Source organism: Drosophila santomea, chromosome 3R (genome assembly GCF_016746245.2).
Source record: "Drosophila santomea strain STO CAGO 1482 chromosome 3R, Prin_Dsan_1.1, whole genome shotgun sequence".
Taxonomy (NCBI): Eukaryota; Metazoa; Arthropoda; class Insecta; order Diptera; family Drosophilidae; genus Drosophila; species Drosophila santomea.
The window spans coordinates 5,131,828-5,152,364 of NC_053019.2; the positions used below are offsets into that span (position 1 = coordinate 5,131,828).

At 43.6% G+C, this 20,537-nt stretch overlaps 1 protein-coding gene across 4 annotated transcripts in view; it reads right to left on the reverse strand.

The window, feature by feature from the left end:
• Positions 1 to 19,572, reverse strand: part of LOC120451268 — a 73,168-nt gene extending 53,596 nt beyond the window's left edge. For all 4 annotated transcript variants that reach the window (XM_044006284.1, XM_039634802.2, XM_039634801.2 and 1 more), the window contains exons 1-2: positions 19,269 to 19,572; positions 7,439 to 7,888 (exon numbers count right to left, since the gene is read on the reverse strand). In XM_044006284.1, the coding sequence (XP_043862219.1) occupies positions 7,439 to 7,682 (244 nt within the window). In that variant the 5' untranslated portion in view covers positions 7,683 to 7,888; positions 19,269 to 19,572. The remainder of the gene's footprint in view (positions 1 to 7,438; positions 7,889 to 19,268) is intronic.
• Between the last annotated feature and the right edge of the window lie 965 nt (positions 19,573 to 20,537).

Sequence of the window (20,537 nt, forward strand, 5' to 3'; positions counted from 1 at the left end):
TAGTTTTTCATAATCATAAGTGTGTCGGATACCACGCCAACTGCACAACATTTGATAGAAATAAAATCTATTTTCGGCATTATACGCCAAAATGAATGATAAAGAAACCGAATGGTAAAATAATTATGCCAATTGCATTAACTTGAAAAAGTAATGTTGTTATGATTAGGCAGTTTTATATTAACATTCATAAGATTCACGCGAGGAGAAATCACATTTGAGTCGCTTTTAATTTTATGCTCAACGACTTTCGACCTGTGGGAGCGTTGAAACGGCGTCTAAAGTGACTTTCTAATTAGTTTGGCTTTTCAAGCGGGACAGGATGTGTTCCGTTCTCAGGACCCAGTCCCATCTTTCTACCACTCATTTTCCCCATTTCGCCAACGAGGAAGACGCACTTGACTCAATTTGTTTCTCTTTTCATTTCGGCGGTGGTGACAGGGGGGTAAAAAGGGAAATCAAAGCGAGAAGTTGCGGAGGCTGCAACCACTTCGACGGTATCAAAACTCATATCTGCTTTGGAATTTCGAGAATGTTTTGGAGAACGGCTGTTGGGGAGCAGAAGAAAGGGGAGCCGGAGAAACCGACACGAAACTGTATGAAAGCAGAAAAATGTGAGGCCATAAAAATATGCTACAATGCTTGGTTGCGTTATGAAAGAAATTATAAAGGCAACGCTTTCTCAAGAATCGTTGTGTGCTGTAGCTTTTCATGTGTGTGTGCGAGTGTGTGCGCGTGTGTTTGTGTGTGTATGTGTGTGTGTGGCAGGGCGAAGCCACAATTTCCGCAATTAAATAAAAACGCAAACTTAAGCCGCTGGCAATGGCGATGGTTGGTGGATTTGGAATGGAGTGGAGTTGAGAGGAGTGGAGTGGAGTGGAGTGACGGGGGGTCGGAACGAATGTTGAGTGTCGCTTTGGCTTGCCTGAATTATTTGCATATGCCGTTGGTCCTGCCGCGGTGATGAAGTGGCTCACCCACTCGTCCTGCCCCACACACAAACACCATCAAGCACACACAGTCCCAGGCACGCAACGCGTTAATGTATTTTGATTTCAGGCCCGACAGTAGCTACTAGCTGGCATTGGGCCTGTCTTCGTTGATTCACTGCACTGTAACAGCCTGTTCTATTGTCAATTTAATATTTCTTTTTTAAATAATTACCTGTGTAAGAAGCTGCGCTATTTGGAGCCTTACAAATTGTATGAAGTATATTAAGGATAAAGACAGAATATTTTCCAATAAAAGCAACCAAGTCCGTTGAAAACGTTGTGTTATTTTTTTATATTGGTTATATTCTGGGAATTACAGTGATTAGGATGTTTAATTTTTTTTGGTTTTTAATCTTTTGCAAACAGTAATTCCAAATTTAAAATAATCCTATGAAATGAATTTTGAGTTTTATAAATAACTATTTTCGTTATTCATCAAAAGAAATATTTTCCAAAAGTAAACGGAGAGAATAATTAATTTAAAGAATTCATCGCTGTTGTAGGGGCACATGAATTTTATTCAAAAAGCACAGCAGTACCCAAAATTCTTTGCAGTGTTTGTGAGTTCATTTTTAATTTCACCGACATGCGAGTGGCAAACAGACACGCGTGTTAATATTTCCACCATTTGCTCGGCAAATTTGTATGACTTTTCGGTGTGTTCTCTCATTTGAACTTAACTTTCCGACGTTTGTTTTGGGCCAAAAAGAAGGAGCCAACCAAATACGATACGTAGGCAAACAGTAGCGATTCAGTTACTCCCCCCTTTGAATCTCGTGCAAATCAAATAAAAGAAGAACTTTGCTCATTTGGCGGCCGATGAGTTTTTCGGTGAGTGTGCGTATCTGTTTCTGATTATCTGCGTTTCTTTGAAGTTTTCGAGTTGTGTAAGAGTTACAAATTACGAGTATTTGCCATAAAAATATCAACACTGCCGGGACGAGCGCCTAAAAAAATGCTTTTAATTTTATATGCATAACAAATTTATGTAAAGTGCGCGGTTGCGTCGCCAGGTGTCCTCCGTGTCCGTGTGTGGGTGTGTGGGTTTTTTTGCACTGGTGTAAGAGTGCGTGTGCGTGTGTCGACAGCCTCATGAAATTGTATAAAGATGCTTACTAGGTCGTTGATATATATGCCCTTAACTCGGCGACTCGTCTTCGCTTCAGCCCGCTATTATATTAAAATTGCGACTACGTGCGGGTTAAATGTGTGCCATCCAGTCAGTCAAACGGACCCACATTCAGACATATAGACAGAGCTCCTGGCTGGTAGGGTCTATGTAAAAAGTGAATTTTAATAGGTGACGAGTGGGGGTGACGTATGTGTGTAGCATACATAGGCGCCACACGCGTACGGAGGCTCTATTTCAAAATGTTGCTGCTAAAAATGTGATTTATTTTTCCAGCTGTGTCAGTTGATTTTGTAGCACATTAAAGTGTCATTAACGAAATGCCACACGCGAGATGAATATGTACGTACATATGTGTGCGGGAATACCGCTTCCTAATTAGATGGTTTCCAGTTTAATAATGAGAAAATCCGCCAGATACGAGGCAGTGCAACAATATAAGTTCTCTTCGTTTGCCCAGGCCTTCTATCCGCACTCACAAACCCATACAGACAAGGAGTAAGCTCTCAAAAATTGATGTTAAGCTCAGCAGCTTAAAACATGATCCAGCCGCACACACACAGAGACAGAAAGTAAAGGACTCTTAATAGCTTGTGCCCAGCACAGTCACAGAATCGGCTGGATAAATCCCAGCTTAAGCCCGAGCTGTAACTGTGACGGAAGCTGCTTATATGTGTGTGTATTTAACCCCAAAAAAGCACTTAATTAGCAGCCTTGACTTTCAGCACAGTCACACTTGCCAGAGACGGGTCCTTTCATTATTCGGGGGGTCCTTTTGAAATGAAAGAAATATTAAAAATAATTCTTTTGATGCGCGTTATTAATTTAATTTTCCATTGTACTTTTTACCTTTTCTATAGATCTTGAATGCGATTAATTGAAACAACTACTTGAGGCGTTATGATAATATATAATGTAATATTCCTCAATTGACCGATTGCTTTGAGGTAAAATAAATTTATTTTTTTTGTATTTTATAAGTACGACAAATAATATTTTTACAATTCAAATTTAAAGGCAATTTTAACATAAAATGTATAACTATGAAATTTTGTTGGTAGTCTTTTAACCCTTTAAGAACCGCCTAAATCCGCTTCTGACACACAGTTGACTTTAAAGGACTCCCGCAAGTCAGCATATTTAATTCTTTGCTTTGCCGGAATTTCGTGCAAATAAACAGACAATTTTAATTTACTTTTTTCTGCTTTCAGTGCGCTACGCCCTTGGAGTCCTCCGACTGGGAGCATTTTTTCCCATTTCAAGTGAAATCGAGACAGGTCGAGACCGAGACCGAGACCAGTCGACCAACAGCCGCGAACAACCTTTGGCATCGCACTGAGGTCGTCGTCGTCGTCTCCGTCCCCGTGTCTTCTTCTGAATTTTTAATTTGCCTGGCAAACAGCGAGCAGTGGAAAGCAACTGCAAAGGCTGCTACCTTTCGTTGATTTGATGAAGGTCGCACTCATGGCAGCGGGATGCCATCGCCATAACCATCACCATCACCATCACCACCTTCATCGCAATCGCCATCTCAAGTTGGTCTGTTTCAGGCAGAAGGTTAAGTGGCGAGCGCTTGTACTGTACCTTCTTCTCGAGTTCTGTTTTTTGGTCGAGTGTCCTACAAATTGAAATGTATGTCGGCAGCTGCAGTTCAGTGGTTCCTTTGCCTCATGTTGCATTTTATTGTGGCACGACGGCTGTGACACGCATACATAATTTACAATATACATGTGCGGGTGTTGAATTTAATTACAATTTTAACCCCTGCAAACGCACAATAAAGCACAAAGGCACTGAAAACAAAATGAGTCTTCAATAAGGCGACCAATTGAATACAACTTCTTTGATGCGAAAGGTATACAGTACACATTTTTGAAACGAAGAAACATTAAAGCTGCTTAAAAGATTTAAGTAAAGGTCAGAATTACCAAAGCAAACTTGTGTACCCATTAAATGCCATAACCGATCTTAGGGCTGTCATAAAGAACTGATATTGTTGTCATTTTTCGCTGTGCACACACTACGCACCGACTATTGATAATGCTGGCCAACGGCACGTATACGCAATAACATTAAATTGGCATTGGCGGCGCTCTAAAAATATAGCCACACTCGAATGCAACGGCGGCAACTCGAGGCGGAATTGCAGCGGGAAAGGAAGAACTGCTGCTGACCCACTTTGACTTTGGCTTCATAACTAATTCACGCACACTCCGCCATTCCGCACACATACACTCTCCGCGAGACACACACATGGGAAGTACATAAAACATTGTGTTACATGGACCTTCAGGCACCTGGGCGCGATGTGTGCCTCGAATTGGGTCGGAATGGGTTGGAATGGGTTGGAGTGGGTTGGAGTTGGTCGGAATCGGTCGGTTCAGCTTGGATCGGCGGAAGAAGTGGACGGGGGCCTGGGGGTCGAGTCGGGGTGTTGCAATATAATTAAGGTGGAATAACTTACGAGTGTTTGTGCTCGTGTCCGTGTGTCTGTGTGTGGAGTGAAGTGTCTGTTGCGTTTAAAATTGATGCGATTTAAGGGTAAGCGTGTTAGCGAGGAAATGCGGTTGCAACAATATTTTAGCCAACACAATGCCCTGCTCCTTCAAGGCTAACTCTCTTCAAAGATTTAAGCACCGCCTTTTTGACCTGTTCTCACGAGTATTCTTCCTCAATTATGAACGCAAGCTGCAAGTTCACATCTGACTTTAAGGTTCAATAACATCATTTCCTGTTTATAAAAATGTGTATAAAGGGAAAGTAAACAAAACCAAATATTTACTCATTTATTTCCAATAGTGACCTTTATTTTAGTATTATTTTACAGAAGAACAGCTTGATTGCTTCAGATAACCAAGGCGATTACACCAATAGAAAATGAAAGCTGGGACTTGAATAAATAAGGAAAGCAATGTTAAATATGATATTCCATTTTCCAATTTTTTTGCACAGGTTAAAAGGGGAAAAGCAATCGAAGAAATAACGGAATATCGAAAATTTTATGCTGATTAAAATCTTATGTCATGGCTAAGCCCAACGACAAACAGAAAGACAGACAGACAGGCATGCAGACAGATGGACAGATGGACTGATGGCCATGCAGACCGAGAGGTCCTGAGGTCCACAGCTCAAGGAGGCACATCCGTCGTCCTCGTCGGCCACTAAAAGAAATTCCCCATTCAAATGCGAATTCGAACAACTTGTGTACATTCGTGCAAACTCAATCTAAAGGCCATATACATAAACTGCAAGATGTTCTCGACGTTCCACACGTTTCTCCTTCATGTATCCACCCAGCCTTGCCACCCAACACCCAACATATGTCCAAGTAACATTGTTAGGAGCAGCAGGAAAAAAGGCAAGCCGCTTACATAGAACGGAAATTTTTATGTCCCTCAACGTCAAACCCATTGCAGTAAGGACTATGTCCTTTTGCCAGTCGGTTCGCCTTTCATGCTGCGAAATGCACGTCAAGAAGTTTCTTTTTAACACAGCTTCAAGTTATTGCCTTTGTTTCGAAATGCAATTGATTTCGCACAAATCATAGTCATGCTAACTAGTTTGATTGATTAATTGGGTTTCAAAGAGACTTTGTGTGAGCATGGAAGCTAAAGCTTGGAACGTATGTTATCATTCTTTTTTAGCACTTAGGCTGGATAGCCTACGTAGTCTTACTCCCAAGTCGGAGTATTTCTCCCTGTGTATAGTAGCTCACCACTTCCTCAGCGTCCCCGTTCCCCCGATTTTGTAGTGCTCTCTTGACCCGCACTGCACTCAATGCGTCTGGCACATTCAGAGCGTCGTTTAATGACTAATTTATCCTGCCAACCTGTGTCTGTGTCTGTGATTGCGAGTGTGTGAGTTATGTTCCCGTCTGACAGTCAGTCAGTCAGTCAGTCAATCAAGTTTGTTGCATAATAAACTTTTTAACATTTCGCATTTTGTGCTGGGCAATTGGTCCTTTTCATCCGAATGCCCCGGCCCTTTGAGTTTGAGTGGCAAGCAGAAATGAACCGAAGCCAATCGATATTTGTGATTATTTAATAAGCTCAATTACGAGGACATGAACCCCACTAAGTGCGTGTATTGATTTCCACTCAGGCCACTGCAATTGTTGGGTTAATGCACTTTAGTTTGTTACATAGTTTTAGTTTGTTAGTTTTCAGTTTTCAGAGGGCAATGGACAGAATAAGAAGTTGGAGGTCCGGCGAAGTCGAGTGGAGCGGAGTGGAGCCTTCGACTTTTTCAACTGACATTTTTAATTCGTGGCTAATTTAACATTTAAGGATGCATACAAAGCTGACGATTGTGCGGGCCAAAAAAGTTTTGTACACTCAGACTGAGAAACTTCTTAGAGGTAGTGAAAGAAGTGCAATTAAATGGCCAGGAAAACTATTTAATGGATTTTTGATATTTTGTACCCATTTCGATTTGGCTTTGGCAGTTTTATATTTGCATTCTGCAAGCTGTGCTTGCCCAGAAAATATGCTGTAACCTGGGTAAAAAGCTCTATTGAATTCTGAATTTACTTAGTATGTGGCAGCCAATTGTTGTTGCTGCTGTTTACGGCACGTAGCATCGCTCAGCAAACATTTAATACGATTCAACTTGGCAGCAAGAAACTGAGACACACACGTACCATAACCCTCTAGATCCGCACTGCATCCTTCCAGTCTGTCTATATATCTGGCAGTCGTGCCGCATGCCGCACAATAAAATGCGAATCAAAACCGCAATTCAAAGTGAATATAAATTGTTTTACGGCTGACGTTTGCTTTGAATTTCAAATTGTTCCCACACCGCAGTGGGAACATGGCAAAAAACCAAGTTAACCCCCTGGTGGCCGCGTGGGTGCTCTGGGACCACTCAGCTGCATCGATGGCTGGCGAAAGGTCATTGTGTTAATTGGAGCGTTAGTGATGATGATGTCCTCCACTATCTCTCTATTGCCGAACCCTCTGGGGGAGTCCTGCTGCTCATTGAGCCATTAAATATCGCTTGGCAATTAGACGGGCCATTTTTAGTGGCACTATGAATAGGCAACGGACCGCAAGCCGCCGACCGATGCAGTCGAAGAAAAGTGGCTGTTTCTAAAGATACATATTGCCACCAAAGAGAAAAGCAGAAAAATTGAATCAAAGAGTTAAGTTCGACCTAAATATATATAATTAATATTTTACTATATCAATGAAAATTGTAATGGAAGGTCAAGTATTATTATTATGTACTTATTGTTAAATAGCTCATTAAATTATGAGTATTTTTGAAACATCTTTTATGGCGTTATTGGTTCCAGTGCGCCGAGTGCACCACTTACCCGATCGTCCGATGGCCAGATCCGTCTCCAAGGCCGTGGTGGCCGAGGAGAGCGACTTGTCGGTGGGCAGCGCGGCGGGCGGCATGGGCAGCGGACCCACCGTGGAGGTGGTGGTGAGGTCGCAGCACTCGCGCTCGGGGAACTCGCTGCCCTGCGCCAGGTGCAGGGCTCCGCCGAAGAGCACCACCCAGAGGCTGAGGCAGCAGGAGAGGATTTTCAGGTTTTTTATGCGAAAGCGGGTCATGTTGTGGTCGTAGTAGTCTCCTCGTCCGCCACTTCAAATGTTGGTAAGAGATGGTTTTTTCTATTTGTTTTTGCACCACTGTCGCTGGTGGCTTAATTTACGTTTTGAGCACAGTGCGGCATTATTTTCAGTTTTCGTAGTTCGCACATGCCTTGAGCTTTGGTGTATGTTTTTTTCACTTGCAGAACAGCAATACTTTCGCTTGCCTTAAAATAATATTCAGGGACTTAAGCCGAGCATTTAAAAACAAACTTTCTTTGCCAAATGCGACAATGTTGACTTTAAAACATGGATGCATTAGGAAAACTGCGAAACTGGGAAACTGGGAAACTGGGCAATGGAAAACTCCCGAATTGAGTGGCACAGAAAATGCAAAAGGGAATATAAAGAGGACAGGGACATCACGTCGACAGTCAAACTATGAACAGCATTTACAATTACTTTCGACAAAAATGTATATAGACAACAATAGACATAATGCAGCAATAACGACAGCAACAACAGAAACAATAACAACAACAACAGCACAGGAAAGACAGAGCCGGCACGAGAGGGGAGAAAGAGAGGGCTAGACGGCGGTTCCGCCCTCTGCAAACACTGAATAACATAAAAACTTTTTCATTTACAATTTGCTCAGTGGGTCTATGTCTATGGCCATGTTGCAAAACGAAGAAGACAAGCGGGTAACAAGAAAATGTTGAAAAGTTTTTGGTAAATGCGAAAAGTTGTGGCTACCGCCGCTTTCCTCATCCTGTTGTTGCTGTTGTTTTTTGTTATTCGGTTTCTTGCTTCTGCGGTTTTTGCTTCTACCGCTCCGCTATCTAAGTCCGCGTGTCGGTGGCGTATGCGCAATATGCAGTGTGCACATCATCGCCAAGACCAATGCAAACTGTAAAGTCCCAAGCGGGAAAATTAATTCACTTTGCCACTCTAGCAGGGCTTTTATCGGGCAAATCGCGCAGCTCAAATGTTTGCCGAATCAATAAAAATATAATTTGCTGCGATTTGGCTCAAAGGAAATGCAAACACTCGAGTGCTAATGCAGCGGGCCAAGAATAAGGGAAAAGCTGTAAGCAGTCAAGGAAAAGTGGAGGGCCAGCCACTCCTCTTGTGCGCAATCATGTAAACAAATCCCGGCGACAGACAGGCAAATGCAACACGCATCTTTGGGAGCGGGAAAGGAAAATTATTACCAGACAAGAAAAAAGGCAAACAAGGAACACGGTGAAAAATCAATTCAGCTTACAATCTGTAAATTCGAAAATAAATCAAGTAAATATTATTATGTACGACCTTTCTTTTTGATTGCACACTATTTGTTCGACTCGACATCCTAGTTTTAAAACATTGGCAATTACAAATAAAAACACAAGACTCAAACTTCTTTGGATTTTCAAGTGGGATTAAACATTTTCATCGTTTGTGTGCAGCCCAAGAAACATTTTAAAGCGAGAATTATAGACCTCCACCTTTTTTCTCTGTGAATCAGACACGTCGCAGTGCAGTCAATCACGTCAGCTTCGTGGGTGTGTGAGTGTGTTGGTGTGTGGGTGGCAGGAGGTTGAAGGACGAAGGCCGAGGCGACGAAAGTTGCTAGTCAACGGAGCGAGTGCAGGCAAACAAACGGCCGGGGGGTTAGGTGGAAAATGTGACTGTGACTGTGAGTGGAAAGCGGCCCCCGTAGAAGGAGAGGCGCGAAGGCGTTTTCCGCATTTCCCTTGTTGTTTCTGCTTGAAATGATTTTTTGCAGCCATCCAGCCATCTAGGCAGCCCGCAGCTGCCTCCTTCGGCAGAGGAGCAGGATCGTTCTCTTACCAATGCTCCTGACTTTTTTCTCGCTGTGCAAACGCGGCCGCCGTTTGAGATGTGTTCAGGGCTGTCGTTTGCTTTTGAGCCAAAGTGTTGCCATAACGAGCGTAAAATGGCGGCAAAAAGACGGCGGCGACGGGCAAAGACAACATGCAACGCGCTGCTGCAATCTAAAAACAAACAGTCGCCCTTTGTCTGTGTACAAGTGTGTGTGTGTGGAAAAATAACGAAGCGAAAATTGAAACTAAAATAAAGCCATGTTTACCTCGCAAATTGTTACGTGTGAACAGCCCAGCACAGCACAGCACAAGAGAAGGAGCAGGAACAGCCTCCGCCTCCGCCTCCGCCCCCGCCTCAAAGTTTATTTATTTAAAGTTTCAACTTTTAGCATAAGTTATCGTTGAAGCCAAAAGGCGGCCATCTGTGCCAGTGGCCTCGGCCCTGCAATTGGTCTGGTCTGGTAATGTGTAATAAATAAAGCAAATTAGAGTGCACAGGACTCGACCGCACGGCCATGGCCAGGACTTACTGGCAGGATCTTGGAGCGGAACCGAAAGTCCGGTCTCAGCTCACCAGCTGGGCAAATATGTGTGTCAATGGCCCCTGACTTTGAGAGCCAGCTTAACATTTAAATATCTTGCCCCTTGGACCCCGCCTTCTTTATCTCCTGGCTATCTACATACATACATATGTGTGTGTGGGCTGACCAAACAAGCCAATAAATGTACCACAAATTTGTATGTCAAGCTCTCCGAGTCACTGCATCGACACACTTGGCAAGGCTTTGGCCTGGAAAATAGAGAGAATGCCACATGCCTTTCACATGCCATGCCGAAATTCGATTTAAATTGGAATTCTTTAGTTCTTAAGTCCGGCAATAACAATCGCAGGCAAAAGGGGTTAGGGAAGTTAGGCGAGCGGGGCGAAGTGACACAACACTTTGCTAAGAATCCCTAGAATGCTGGCCGGGAGTCGAGTGCATTAAATAGGACGATAGAATATCTAATTAGCCGCCTGCCAGTGTCAGGATCTCATAAAAGTTGCTCCTCCTTCGCCTGCTGGCTGAGTGCCACTCAACGAAATTGTCGAGAAACTTTCGCGGCTCTGATATAATTATGTGCAACATAACAACTTGATAGCCCTCCCCCTTCTCCACTTCCACATCCACTTCCCACTTCCACGCAGTCCTTTGAGAGCTCCTTCTCATGCGGTTGCACCTTGACGTCACAACAATGACGCAGTGTCGAGTGACATTTGTTGCCTTCCGGAACGTCTTCTATGCATGACAAATGCAATTCGAGCCGCAAAGTACCCGACAGCAAAGTTAATTGTGATCCGGGGTAATTAACTCCTCTAAAGTTACGGGGCATCCCTGATTAAATTAGGTTAAATAGTGAAAACGACGAGGCAAAGGTATGAAATAAGTTATATAAAGTACAGAACTTTGTAATCTATTATCGTATCTCTTAGGCCTTAACCAGGAAATTTGGTTGGCCTAAATTTGGTTACCATAATGCGGATTAGCGGCCAAAGCAGCCAACTCTTTCATAGGAAAAGTTTCCTCGGGTTGACCAAAGTCAAATTTCTGGTTAACTGCATTCATAATCACAGGCTAGAGCGAAACTCGAATGAAACTTTAATGGGGCGAAAGTTGGGGCAGTCGGCGGATAAACAATCAGATCTGTAATGAGTGTGCAAATGTTTGCCCCTTCAAATGCAAAACTTGTTTTCCGCATTTCAGTGCGTTCTGGCTTGTTGGACGTAAAGCCACGAATCCAAGCCCAGCGAACTTATTTTGGCTGCCTGTCTGTTTGTCTGTCACGGGGTAGTAACACGGGGACTCATGTATTATGTAGGGCGATTTTTATTGCTTGTGAAAGTTTAAATGGGCCTGAAGGTCGCGTCGGCGGTTGCTGTCAAGTGCCCTGCCATCGTAAACTTGTGCGACCTGTCCTGATCCAGATTCCTGATGTCCCAGCCATCTCATCTCGCCTTAATTCACAGAGAGCATCGCAGTACACATGGTAATTAGAAAGCGCACTTAGATCTCTTGTTCGATTTAGGTTTCCTACATTGGCTTTAAACTTTGTCCTTTCGAACCATATTCTTCTTCAAAGCTCAGCCAGGGAATGACAGGCAGTACGACACGTGAATCGATTGATTTCGACGTGCAGAGTGATGGTGGCACTTGAAAATTCGTGTCTGGCTTCTATTTATATTTACTGTATTGCTTTATTACTGTATTGGTGTGTTGCCATTTTATGACTTTAATTTATGAGTATTGATTTCAGGTCGCCACCCTCCCACCACAATGTACGTGTAACTATCTGAGAATCGCAGCAGATGTCGTCAGAGGTACACGAATATTTTCACCGGGATGGGTTGGAAAATGAATCAAACATTTAAATTATAGCTGGTGAATGGAGGAGGAGTGTGGCTCACCCTAATTGCCCGCAGTTGAAGTGACGCAGAAGGACTTGGATTTAGTTCTTTGCCCTTTTCGATTCTACAGTTTTGCCCACATCGATCGATTGCCCCCTTAATGGGCCAATTAAAACGATTACGCAAATAGTTTTGGGGCTGCGCAACTGCATCCAAGTGGGCCAAAATACAAATTCCGGTCGCATCATTAATAAATGTCGCAGCGAAGGCCACGAAAAGTCGAGCAGTGTACGCAGGTTAGAGGCATAATCCAATCGGCCAGTGTACACACACACACTTGCTGCACACTCGAGGGACCTGGGCACATGGACCTGGCATTAGGGTAATGGATGATTACGGGGAAACGTGTGGCATGGAGGAGACTCCAATGTGGCATGGGCCTGGGCTTGGGGCACGGTTTGGGTTTTTGTTACGTATTGGGATTGGGATCGGGATCGGGTCCAGGCCTGGGCTTCGGCTGCCTCGGCGTGCGGCATGGTGCCATTTCCATGCGGCAGCAACGTTAGTCAAAGTCATGTCTCGCACTAACGTTCCACAAAATATGCACACACTCACATTCGGCGGATGGACCTCTGGTGCGCGGAATACGCTGTGAGCTGCTATATGCTCCCAATTCAATGGTTTAATTTGAAACATCGCTTCTCATAAGTACTTATCCGCGTATGCAAATCAGATCTTACCAGAAGCAAGTTTGGTTTAGTTGAATTGGCTTTCAAAGTGTAAAATAACACAATTTACCGAAATCATGAAAAAATGTGACTAGAATGGTTATACCGGTCCACCCTAATGTATATATATACATATATATGCATTTATATAGATGTATATGTATATGTATATATGAGTGTGTGCAAGTTCATATGGGCGCCTGCATAAAGTCAATTTCGTGTACAATTTTATTTGCATACAAGAAGCAGCTGCCCTCCTCAGCTAGACAAGCCAGAGACACACTTAGACACACATTCGGTTCGTCCTCGTCTTATTGCATGTCTTGCAATTTATTTGTCTGCCCTTCCAGGACCGCCCCTTGCAGATCCACCCTGGCTTAGCCACCCTGCAATGCCCCATCATGAAAGTGGAAGAAAAATAGCTGCAAAAGTCATTGAATGAATTTTATGCATTGACATTCGTCCCCATTCCGTCGGCCATGCCCCGTCCTCCGAGTCCACATCCACATGCTCTGCCAAATATGGCGGACGGAGTGCGAGGGAGATGGATGACAGTGAAAAGAAAGGGAGGGCGCTAATGGAGCGAAAGAGAGGGCTAGAGGCCATCAGGAATGGCTGCGACAACGACATGTCAAACTGACCCAGTTATGCATTGTTCCCATAGTTTGCTCTTGTGCTCGTTTTTGCGGTATGTTTGCCCGAAATTTGGTCAATAATTTTAAACTCGCTGCCAAGAAGCGAGGGTGAAGCCCATCCCCACAAACTCCCACCACAGCCACGCCCCCTGTCGAGCCCCATCACATCATTCATATTTGGAGCTATTGTTGTTTGTCATTGTCGAGTTGCCATTTAATGTTTGCACTTGCATTGATTTTGTCGTATTCATTGGTGCATTCACTTATGTTTGCCTTTAAATTTGTTTAGCAGCGGGAAATCGCAAAAAAACACTATCACAGATGCGGTCAAAATAATAGAATTACCTATGGTCACCGGGAAATAACATAGCGCCTATAATGGCAGGCTAATGCGCCAGTTATTTATTATTATTTTTAGCAATAAGCTGAATAACAATAATTAAAATAGATTTCTTGTTTGCAGGTCAGAATCCAATTTGCAGAATTATTTACTCATAGCAAATCCTATACATACCAGAATATTTATTTAACATAACCGAACCACCAACAATAAAGGACTTATCAAACGGTTTATATAGAAAATTTAATTTTAAATTAAAGGAATATTTAATAGAGTAGACAATTTTTATTTTATTAAGCGCCGTTTGCTCGACGCCAACTGTAAAAATCGATGTTTTAGTTTTGATTTAAATTCATTTTGGTGGCTTATGGATTCAAATTTGATTATCAGCAAGCAATCCTAAACAAGCCTAAATCATTCAATCGCTGTCATTTCCAGGATGCACTAAATATACTCGTATATCTATTTGTACACATATCGCTGGACTTGTGGGGTCGTAAAGCAAACGTCATTTCAACACAATCACACCCCTGACGGAAACTTAACAATGCAAACTGTGCATAGATATAAACCGTCTTCGCCCAGGTGCTTAGTGCTCGGCAGATTAATTGGGTCAACAAACTGCAGCAGCAGTTTACCTCCAAATCACTTGAGTTGAGTCGACAGTCTATAATTTAAACATGAGTGCTGCCCACATACGCACACAGACAAGAACTCATTTATGGGGAACGAGAGGCAATTAGTGTTGGACGGCAGTTGAGTCGAGTCTACAGACAGGGCTCTTAAAAATATTAAAAACCAAAATGCCAACCAGCCACGTCTGGCCAAAGTGACCGCATCAAAGCGCACCCCGGTGCGTATGAGCAATATGTGGAGGAGCAGCAGCTCGAATAGCTCGAACAGCTCGAGTCGCACTCCACCAAATGCCGAGTATATAGTTCCTTTTTTGTTTCTCGTATCCGCATGTAGCTGCTGTAGCTCGGTTGTTAGTTTTTTGGTCCTGCTCCGGCCGATTCTGCTCCTGGATCTGCTGCATATGGCAGCAGTAGACACGTGTGTACGCCGTATGGACGGGCATGCATACATACGTCTGCCATAAAGTAATTCAGTGTTGTTCCAATAAAGTGCTTCATAAATATTTATTGGATTATCGAACGTATCGGACACACACACACACGTGCTCTTGTCTGGAAAAGCGAACGCACATTGCTCCATTGCCATAATGAATATGAAGCAATGAACATTGCAATAAGCGCACGTATGAATAAATGAGAGCACAGCGGAGCGGAGCAGCAATACGAAAAGAAAGAAGCTCCCTCTCCGGAAAGGATAAGGAGAAAGGAGAAGCGAGAGAGGAGAATGCAGGAATCAGGAATCAGGAAGCAGGAAGCATGGAGGAGGAGTCCTAGGAGTTTCCCATCTGAATGCGAATGAATGAATGAATGCTTACGGCACATAAACTAATAGTTCAAGTGCTCTCAATTGCGGGCATTCGTAATTGAATAAACCTCTCCCCCACTCATGGCGATTGTAAGTGGAGCCCATTGATGGATATATAAATACCATAAATTTATTCATCGCCGCTTAATTAACTAACACGCCCGGTCCGCTAATTGCATAATCAATTAACACATTTGATACTTTAATTATACACAACCATCGGCAGCAGGAGCAGCATGAGCAGCAGAGCAGGAACGTTGCCTGTAATTAAAAGCGGATTAAATCCATAATCTCTGAAATTAAAGCCTCGTTAAAGTCACGAAACTGCGCTGCGTTATGAAATTGAAGGCACAGCACAGTGTATTTATTATTTATTCTGACATTTACATCAGCAATTGGAATTGGGCAAGCAAACACAGTTCCCAGTCGAAGGAAGGAAGAATGGAAGGGAATGGAATCGAGGGACTCGCTCACAAGGACTGAAACTGAATCAGAATCCACCTAGGGCCTTGCAGGTATTTAGGGTGCTTGCATATTTTATGGCCTGTCATTGTTTATATTGTTCAAGTCTCTCGCTCCATGTGTGTCAGCCTGGGAATTTCTTACGGCGACTTCATTTGCACATTTTACAGAAACATCGAGGCGTGTAATTCAAGGGGTGAAACCGAATCCGAATCCGAATCCGACCTCGACTTCTACAGCTGCACTGCTGCTGCTGCTGGAACAAAAAGTCAACCGAGAGCCGTTGAAAGTGGGTGAAGCGGAGACAGACTTCGGATTTTGTAATGTATTCATACGAAATGACAACTGGCAAGAGAGCCAGACAAATGGAAAATCTCACTTGCCCCATTCTGGGCTCCGACTGACAGCCGAACAGACGAAGGACAGCCAATACTAATCACACATAAATCAAAAAATGACATAAAGTGTACCAACAGCAGCTGGCTGGGTGATCTGGCTGTCAGGCAGCTGGCACATGGCAAACTGCCGACATGTAACACGGAATCAAAACGAATTGAACTCAACTGAAATCGAAGTGAAATCAAAGGGGAACGCAGGAATGTAGGCAACGAATTATTACTATACGTAGGTATAGATTGCATGTGGGTGCCAGAGTTAAAGCCAAAGCAAAAGCCGATTGCACTGGCATATGGTAAAATCTCAGGCGGCGGGCAACGGGCGACAACATGCAGCTCATGTATTATTAATTACAAATTACTGGCCAAGTACATTAAACATGCATTGTCAACTCCCCCGGGCAAACACGACCCCTTCGATTATATGCCCAGATCCATTGAACGCGATGCAGGAGCGATAAAAAGGCAGAAAAAATACCTGTACTGCTGTACTGCTCTACTGCCAGCATACAATGCCATTGTAATATCGATTACAAAGCCCTCGAAAAGCAACCCCCAAACCACACATTAGCCCTCTCCGCCACCACTGCGTATGCGTAATAATAAGTATTCACAGTTGCGGGTGTGTGTGTGTGTGAGGAGGAGTGCGGTGCCGACCTCACATAATTGCTGTCATGAAACTCGTTATAATACACCTACGGTGCGTGGAGTGAGCTGGCATTTTGTCAGCTTATGAATCCACTCCACATCACTTTATTTCACTCGATTTTCGACTCCCCCCACAAAAAAGCATTGATTGATTCCCTTTGGCCGGCCAGTGAGCAATTGTTGTTGATTTAATAATTTATTGCGGTGGCAATTATTTAAACCGGCTATCGACAAGCTATGACATCAGCCCTCTTCGAATAGAAACCGTAAACATTTCGATCGAGGACGTGCGATGGCGAATGGCAAATCCCCTCCTCGCCGACGCATTTGCATAAGCAAATCTGATGCTACATGCAAAGGCTGCAAGGTTGGCAGGTTGGCAAATAAAAAGTAGAAAGTGGAGAGGAGAGTGGAAAGTGGAAAGTGGAAGCCGGAACCTAGAACCTAGAACCGAGAACCGAGAACCGAGAACCCGGCTCACACGTGTATGTCAAAGCGAATGAGTTGAAAAGCTGCATTAAACAACACTTAGATGTGGCCAAAAGAACGGCAGGAGCTGATGAGAGTTGGTGGGTGCAGCGGTAGAAATGATTCATGATTCGGGTGCGGACAGCAGGGAACTCAAAGTGAAAGGAGTCCGGGGACGAACAAAGGCCACGGATCGCCGAACAGGGGGCGGGGCGGGGGAGTGTTGCAGCAAAGCAAATATTGTTAAAGTTGTTCCACAAGCAGCTGCTGCTATTGCCACTACACACGGCGAAATAATTCACTTTGAAGTTGCGGACTCGAACCACTTCTTTTATTGCCCAAGAAGGCATTCCATTCAAGGCGCTAAAACAAAAAGTAGCTAAATATTGACCACAGAGTAAGAAGTCAGAAAGCAATGTTCATGAATTTATTTTTGCGAAAACGTATAGTTTTCGATAATGTATGAAAGAAATCGAGCTTCTTTAATTATACATATTTATTAACATTTATTTATTTATTGACACCACTGGCTTAGGCTGAGCTATTTGAAGCCTTTATTTACGCATCCAAATATTAGTTGGATGATATCATAATCTCGCCATTTCCTTAAGATTATTTTCTCTGTGTAACTGGAAAAATTGCGCGCAGGTAACAAGCAAAACAAAGGCACACAAAAGGTAGCTGGAAAAAATACATACATATAACACCGAGAAAAACTGCATAAAATGTCAAGGTAAAACTAACAAACTGGCTTAGGAGCGATTTAACGGAAACGGAAATGCCAGCGAACGTTTAAAGCGCCACCAACTTGGGACAGCTGCATTTAAAAGCCGAGAACTTCTTTGCCTGGTGCGATAAGAAGCAGGAGCAGGAGCAGAAGCAGTAGCAGAAGGATATAAATACAAAATACAGAGCCCTTGAATGGGCCGCTTAATTAGAGTGTAAACGGGCGACAGGCGCAAAGTTCAAATCGCTACTCAAAAGTAATTAAAAAGTTACAAATAAAACGCAAAGAATACGGCCAAATTACGCGATTGCACAGAAACTTTGAGACAGTTAGCCAACGCTTTAAAAAATCAGATCAGAACCCTTTACCATTTTAATTTGGAATGGATTACGATTGGAGCGGTTGCACTGAACAATTGCAGCCATTTCAACTTCAACTCATTGAACAGCACTTGGGAACTACGCCAACAATTTTACGCTTGGGCCTAACCAGAAATTCCCGGCCAGGACTCCCACCGCACTCCGATTCAGTTGAATGCATTGCAACTATTTTAGGGGCACTCATTTTTCAGTTGAGCTGCCAGCCGAGTGAATTCCTAGTACCCAGTTACCAGTTACTAGTTCCCAGTTACCAGCACCAAGTTCCCAGTTGGATGTTACGTATTTATGCCCCAAGTCCTGGCAGACAAGGATAGGCAGGCGACATGGGGACATGGAGAAATGTGCAGGGATCGCCACATTGTGGGCCTGTGTGTGTGCGCCAGGTAATCACGTCATTATCACGTGAAATTTCGGCATTAACGTGAATTTACGATTTGCACATGAGCACGAGCCAAGAAACCGAAAAAAATAACTACCAAATGGCAGAGAAGAGGAGCCGAGAGGAGCCGAGTGGAGCAGTCAACCCAAGGTAGCGACGCACATAAACTCACATTAAATGCGATTGCCAATTTATTTACTAAGTGAGGCGCAGCAACGTCGCAGGAACAGGTTTTGCTGAAACAGGACTAAACCAGGAGGAGCCCAGCTGGCAACGGCAAGTTGGCTCAAATTTTAGAGCGGAAATAGTGCGGCAGGCGATAGGCGATGGGCCATGGGCTGTGGGCCGTGGGCTGTGGGGTTGTAATTGAACCAGCCACCCGAAAGTTGTTGTAGCGAATAAACCTGAGCCAAAAACTTCACTTCACTCACACACACACACACACGAAGAGTGTGCCAGCAATGCTGGCAACTTTTTTGCATACAATTAACGAAAGTGGCGCACCTAGGTAAATAACATGAAATATTTGCTTTTTCGGAGCAAAGTGCGATGGAAGCGGTGGGGCGACGGGTGACGGGTGACGAGGGGAACGGGGGATAAGCGTGAAGGCATGCGAGTGCTCAACCGCATTAACCCATTACCAGCATAAGCAGTAAGCAGTAAGCCGTGCGGCACTGGCAGCTGCTGCTCGGAGTTTTCCTTGCTTTCCACTTTCCCCTTCGCCGGGCCATGAAATTTTCCAACACATTTGGCAAATTAAATTATATACTATATACTATAGGCTATAGGCTACAGTATGCAGTGGCACAAATCTCGGGCGAAGAAAGCACACTCTACTGATTTTTGTTGGTTTTTCTGAGTGGCACTATTTACAGCTTAGCTCCGATTTCACTCGAAGATTTCAATCCACGTTTCTGGATATTCTATTCACTCGACTCGACTAGACGATCCTCGCTCGCGGCACGCACACATGTCAGCCGTGCCATTGGCAATTCGCTGGCATTCGTATTTCCGCTTCCGCTGGAGTCGAATTCTCATCGAATTGAAGCCCAAAAAGCGGTCCGATTGAATCGCACTGCCCGCTTGCCATTGGCCGCGCGTCCGTTCGTCACGAGTCTCAGTCGAAAACTGTTTGGCCCGCTGAAGTCCCCAGCCCTCGGGTCCTTTCAACGCACGAAGTTGGCCCGAAGGACTCGGTTCCGAGTGCTCGTCTCTGAGCCTTCGGCTTTCCTAGTTCATTGGGGGAAATGAGAGAGAAAGAGAGCGTCGCTTTGTAGAGATTCATTTGGCGCCAATTCTTGGCTTCTGTGGAGAGTGTGACTCTCAAACTGTAAGAAACAGGGACTCGTATCGAAAGTTATGACTAACTACTTTAAAATACTGTAGTTCGGCAAAACTACAAGAATTCTTTGCATATTATTTAACAATATTTACGTTATTCAAACGCTAGGAAATCTTCAATTAAGTCACTACATCTATAATTTCTTTAATATTTACATATACCATTGTTTTTAAAGGAAAGCTTTAATTATTTTAACTCTATGCTTTGATATCAGACTATACACAATCACAATAGTAACAATTTTCATATTTGCCTTGTATATTTTATCGTCATCGTTATACAAATGAGAAATAGCAGATTAATGTTTAATAACCAAAGTTATATAAGAATTTAGAATATGCGTACCAGATTTCTGCTTAAAATTCTCCTTCAGTTTATGTTAGTTATTTCGACAAGCACATTTATTACAACATTTTCATTGCTTTGGTAAATGAAAACATGCTTTGTGCCTTAATGAATTACTAGTTGTGCGTGTGTTTGAAGTAGCGAAATCAGCATCCTTTGCAAAGGATAGCCCATCAACACACACACACACACATAGAAGCAAACACAGACAGGTGGCAAAGTGGAGAGATTTCCAGCTGAGAGTAAGAGAGAGAGGACAGTCACACTGGATAGTTGGAGTTTCAGGTGGCCGTGCAATTATCCGTTTTGTTTTGGTTGCACATTCGCCGAGCAAAGCTCCCGTGTTGGCCTAGGACTCTGCGTACGAGCCAAAAG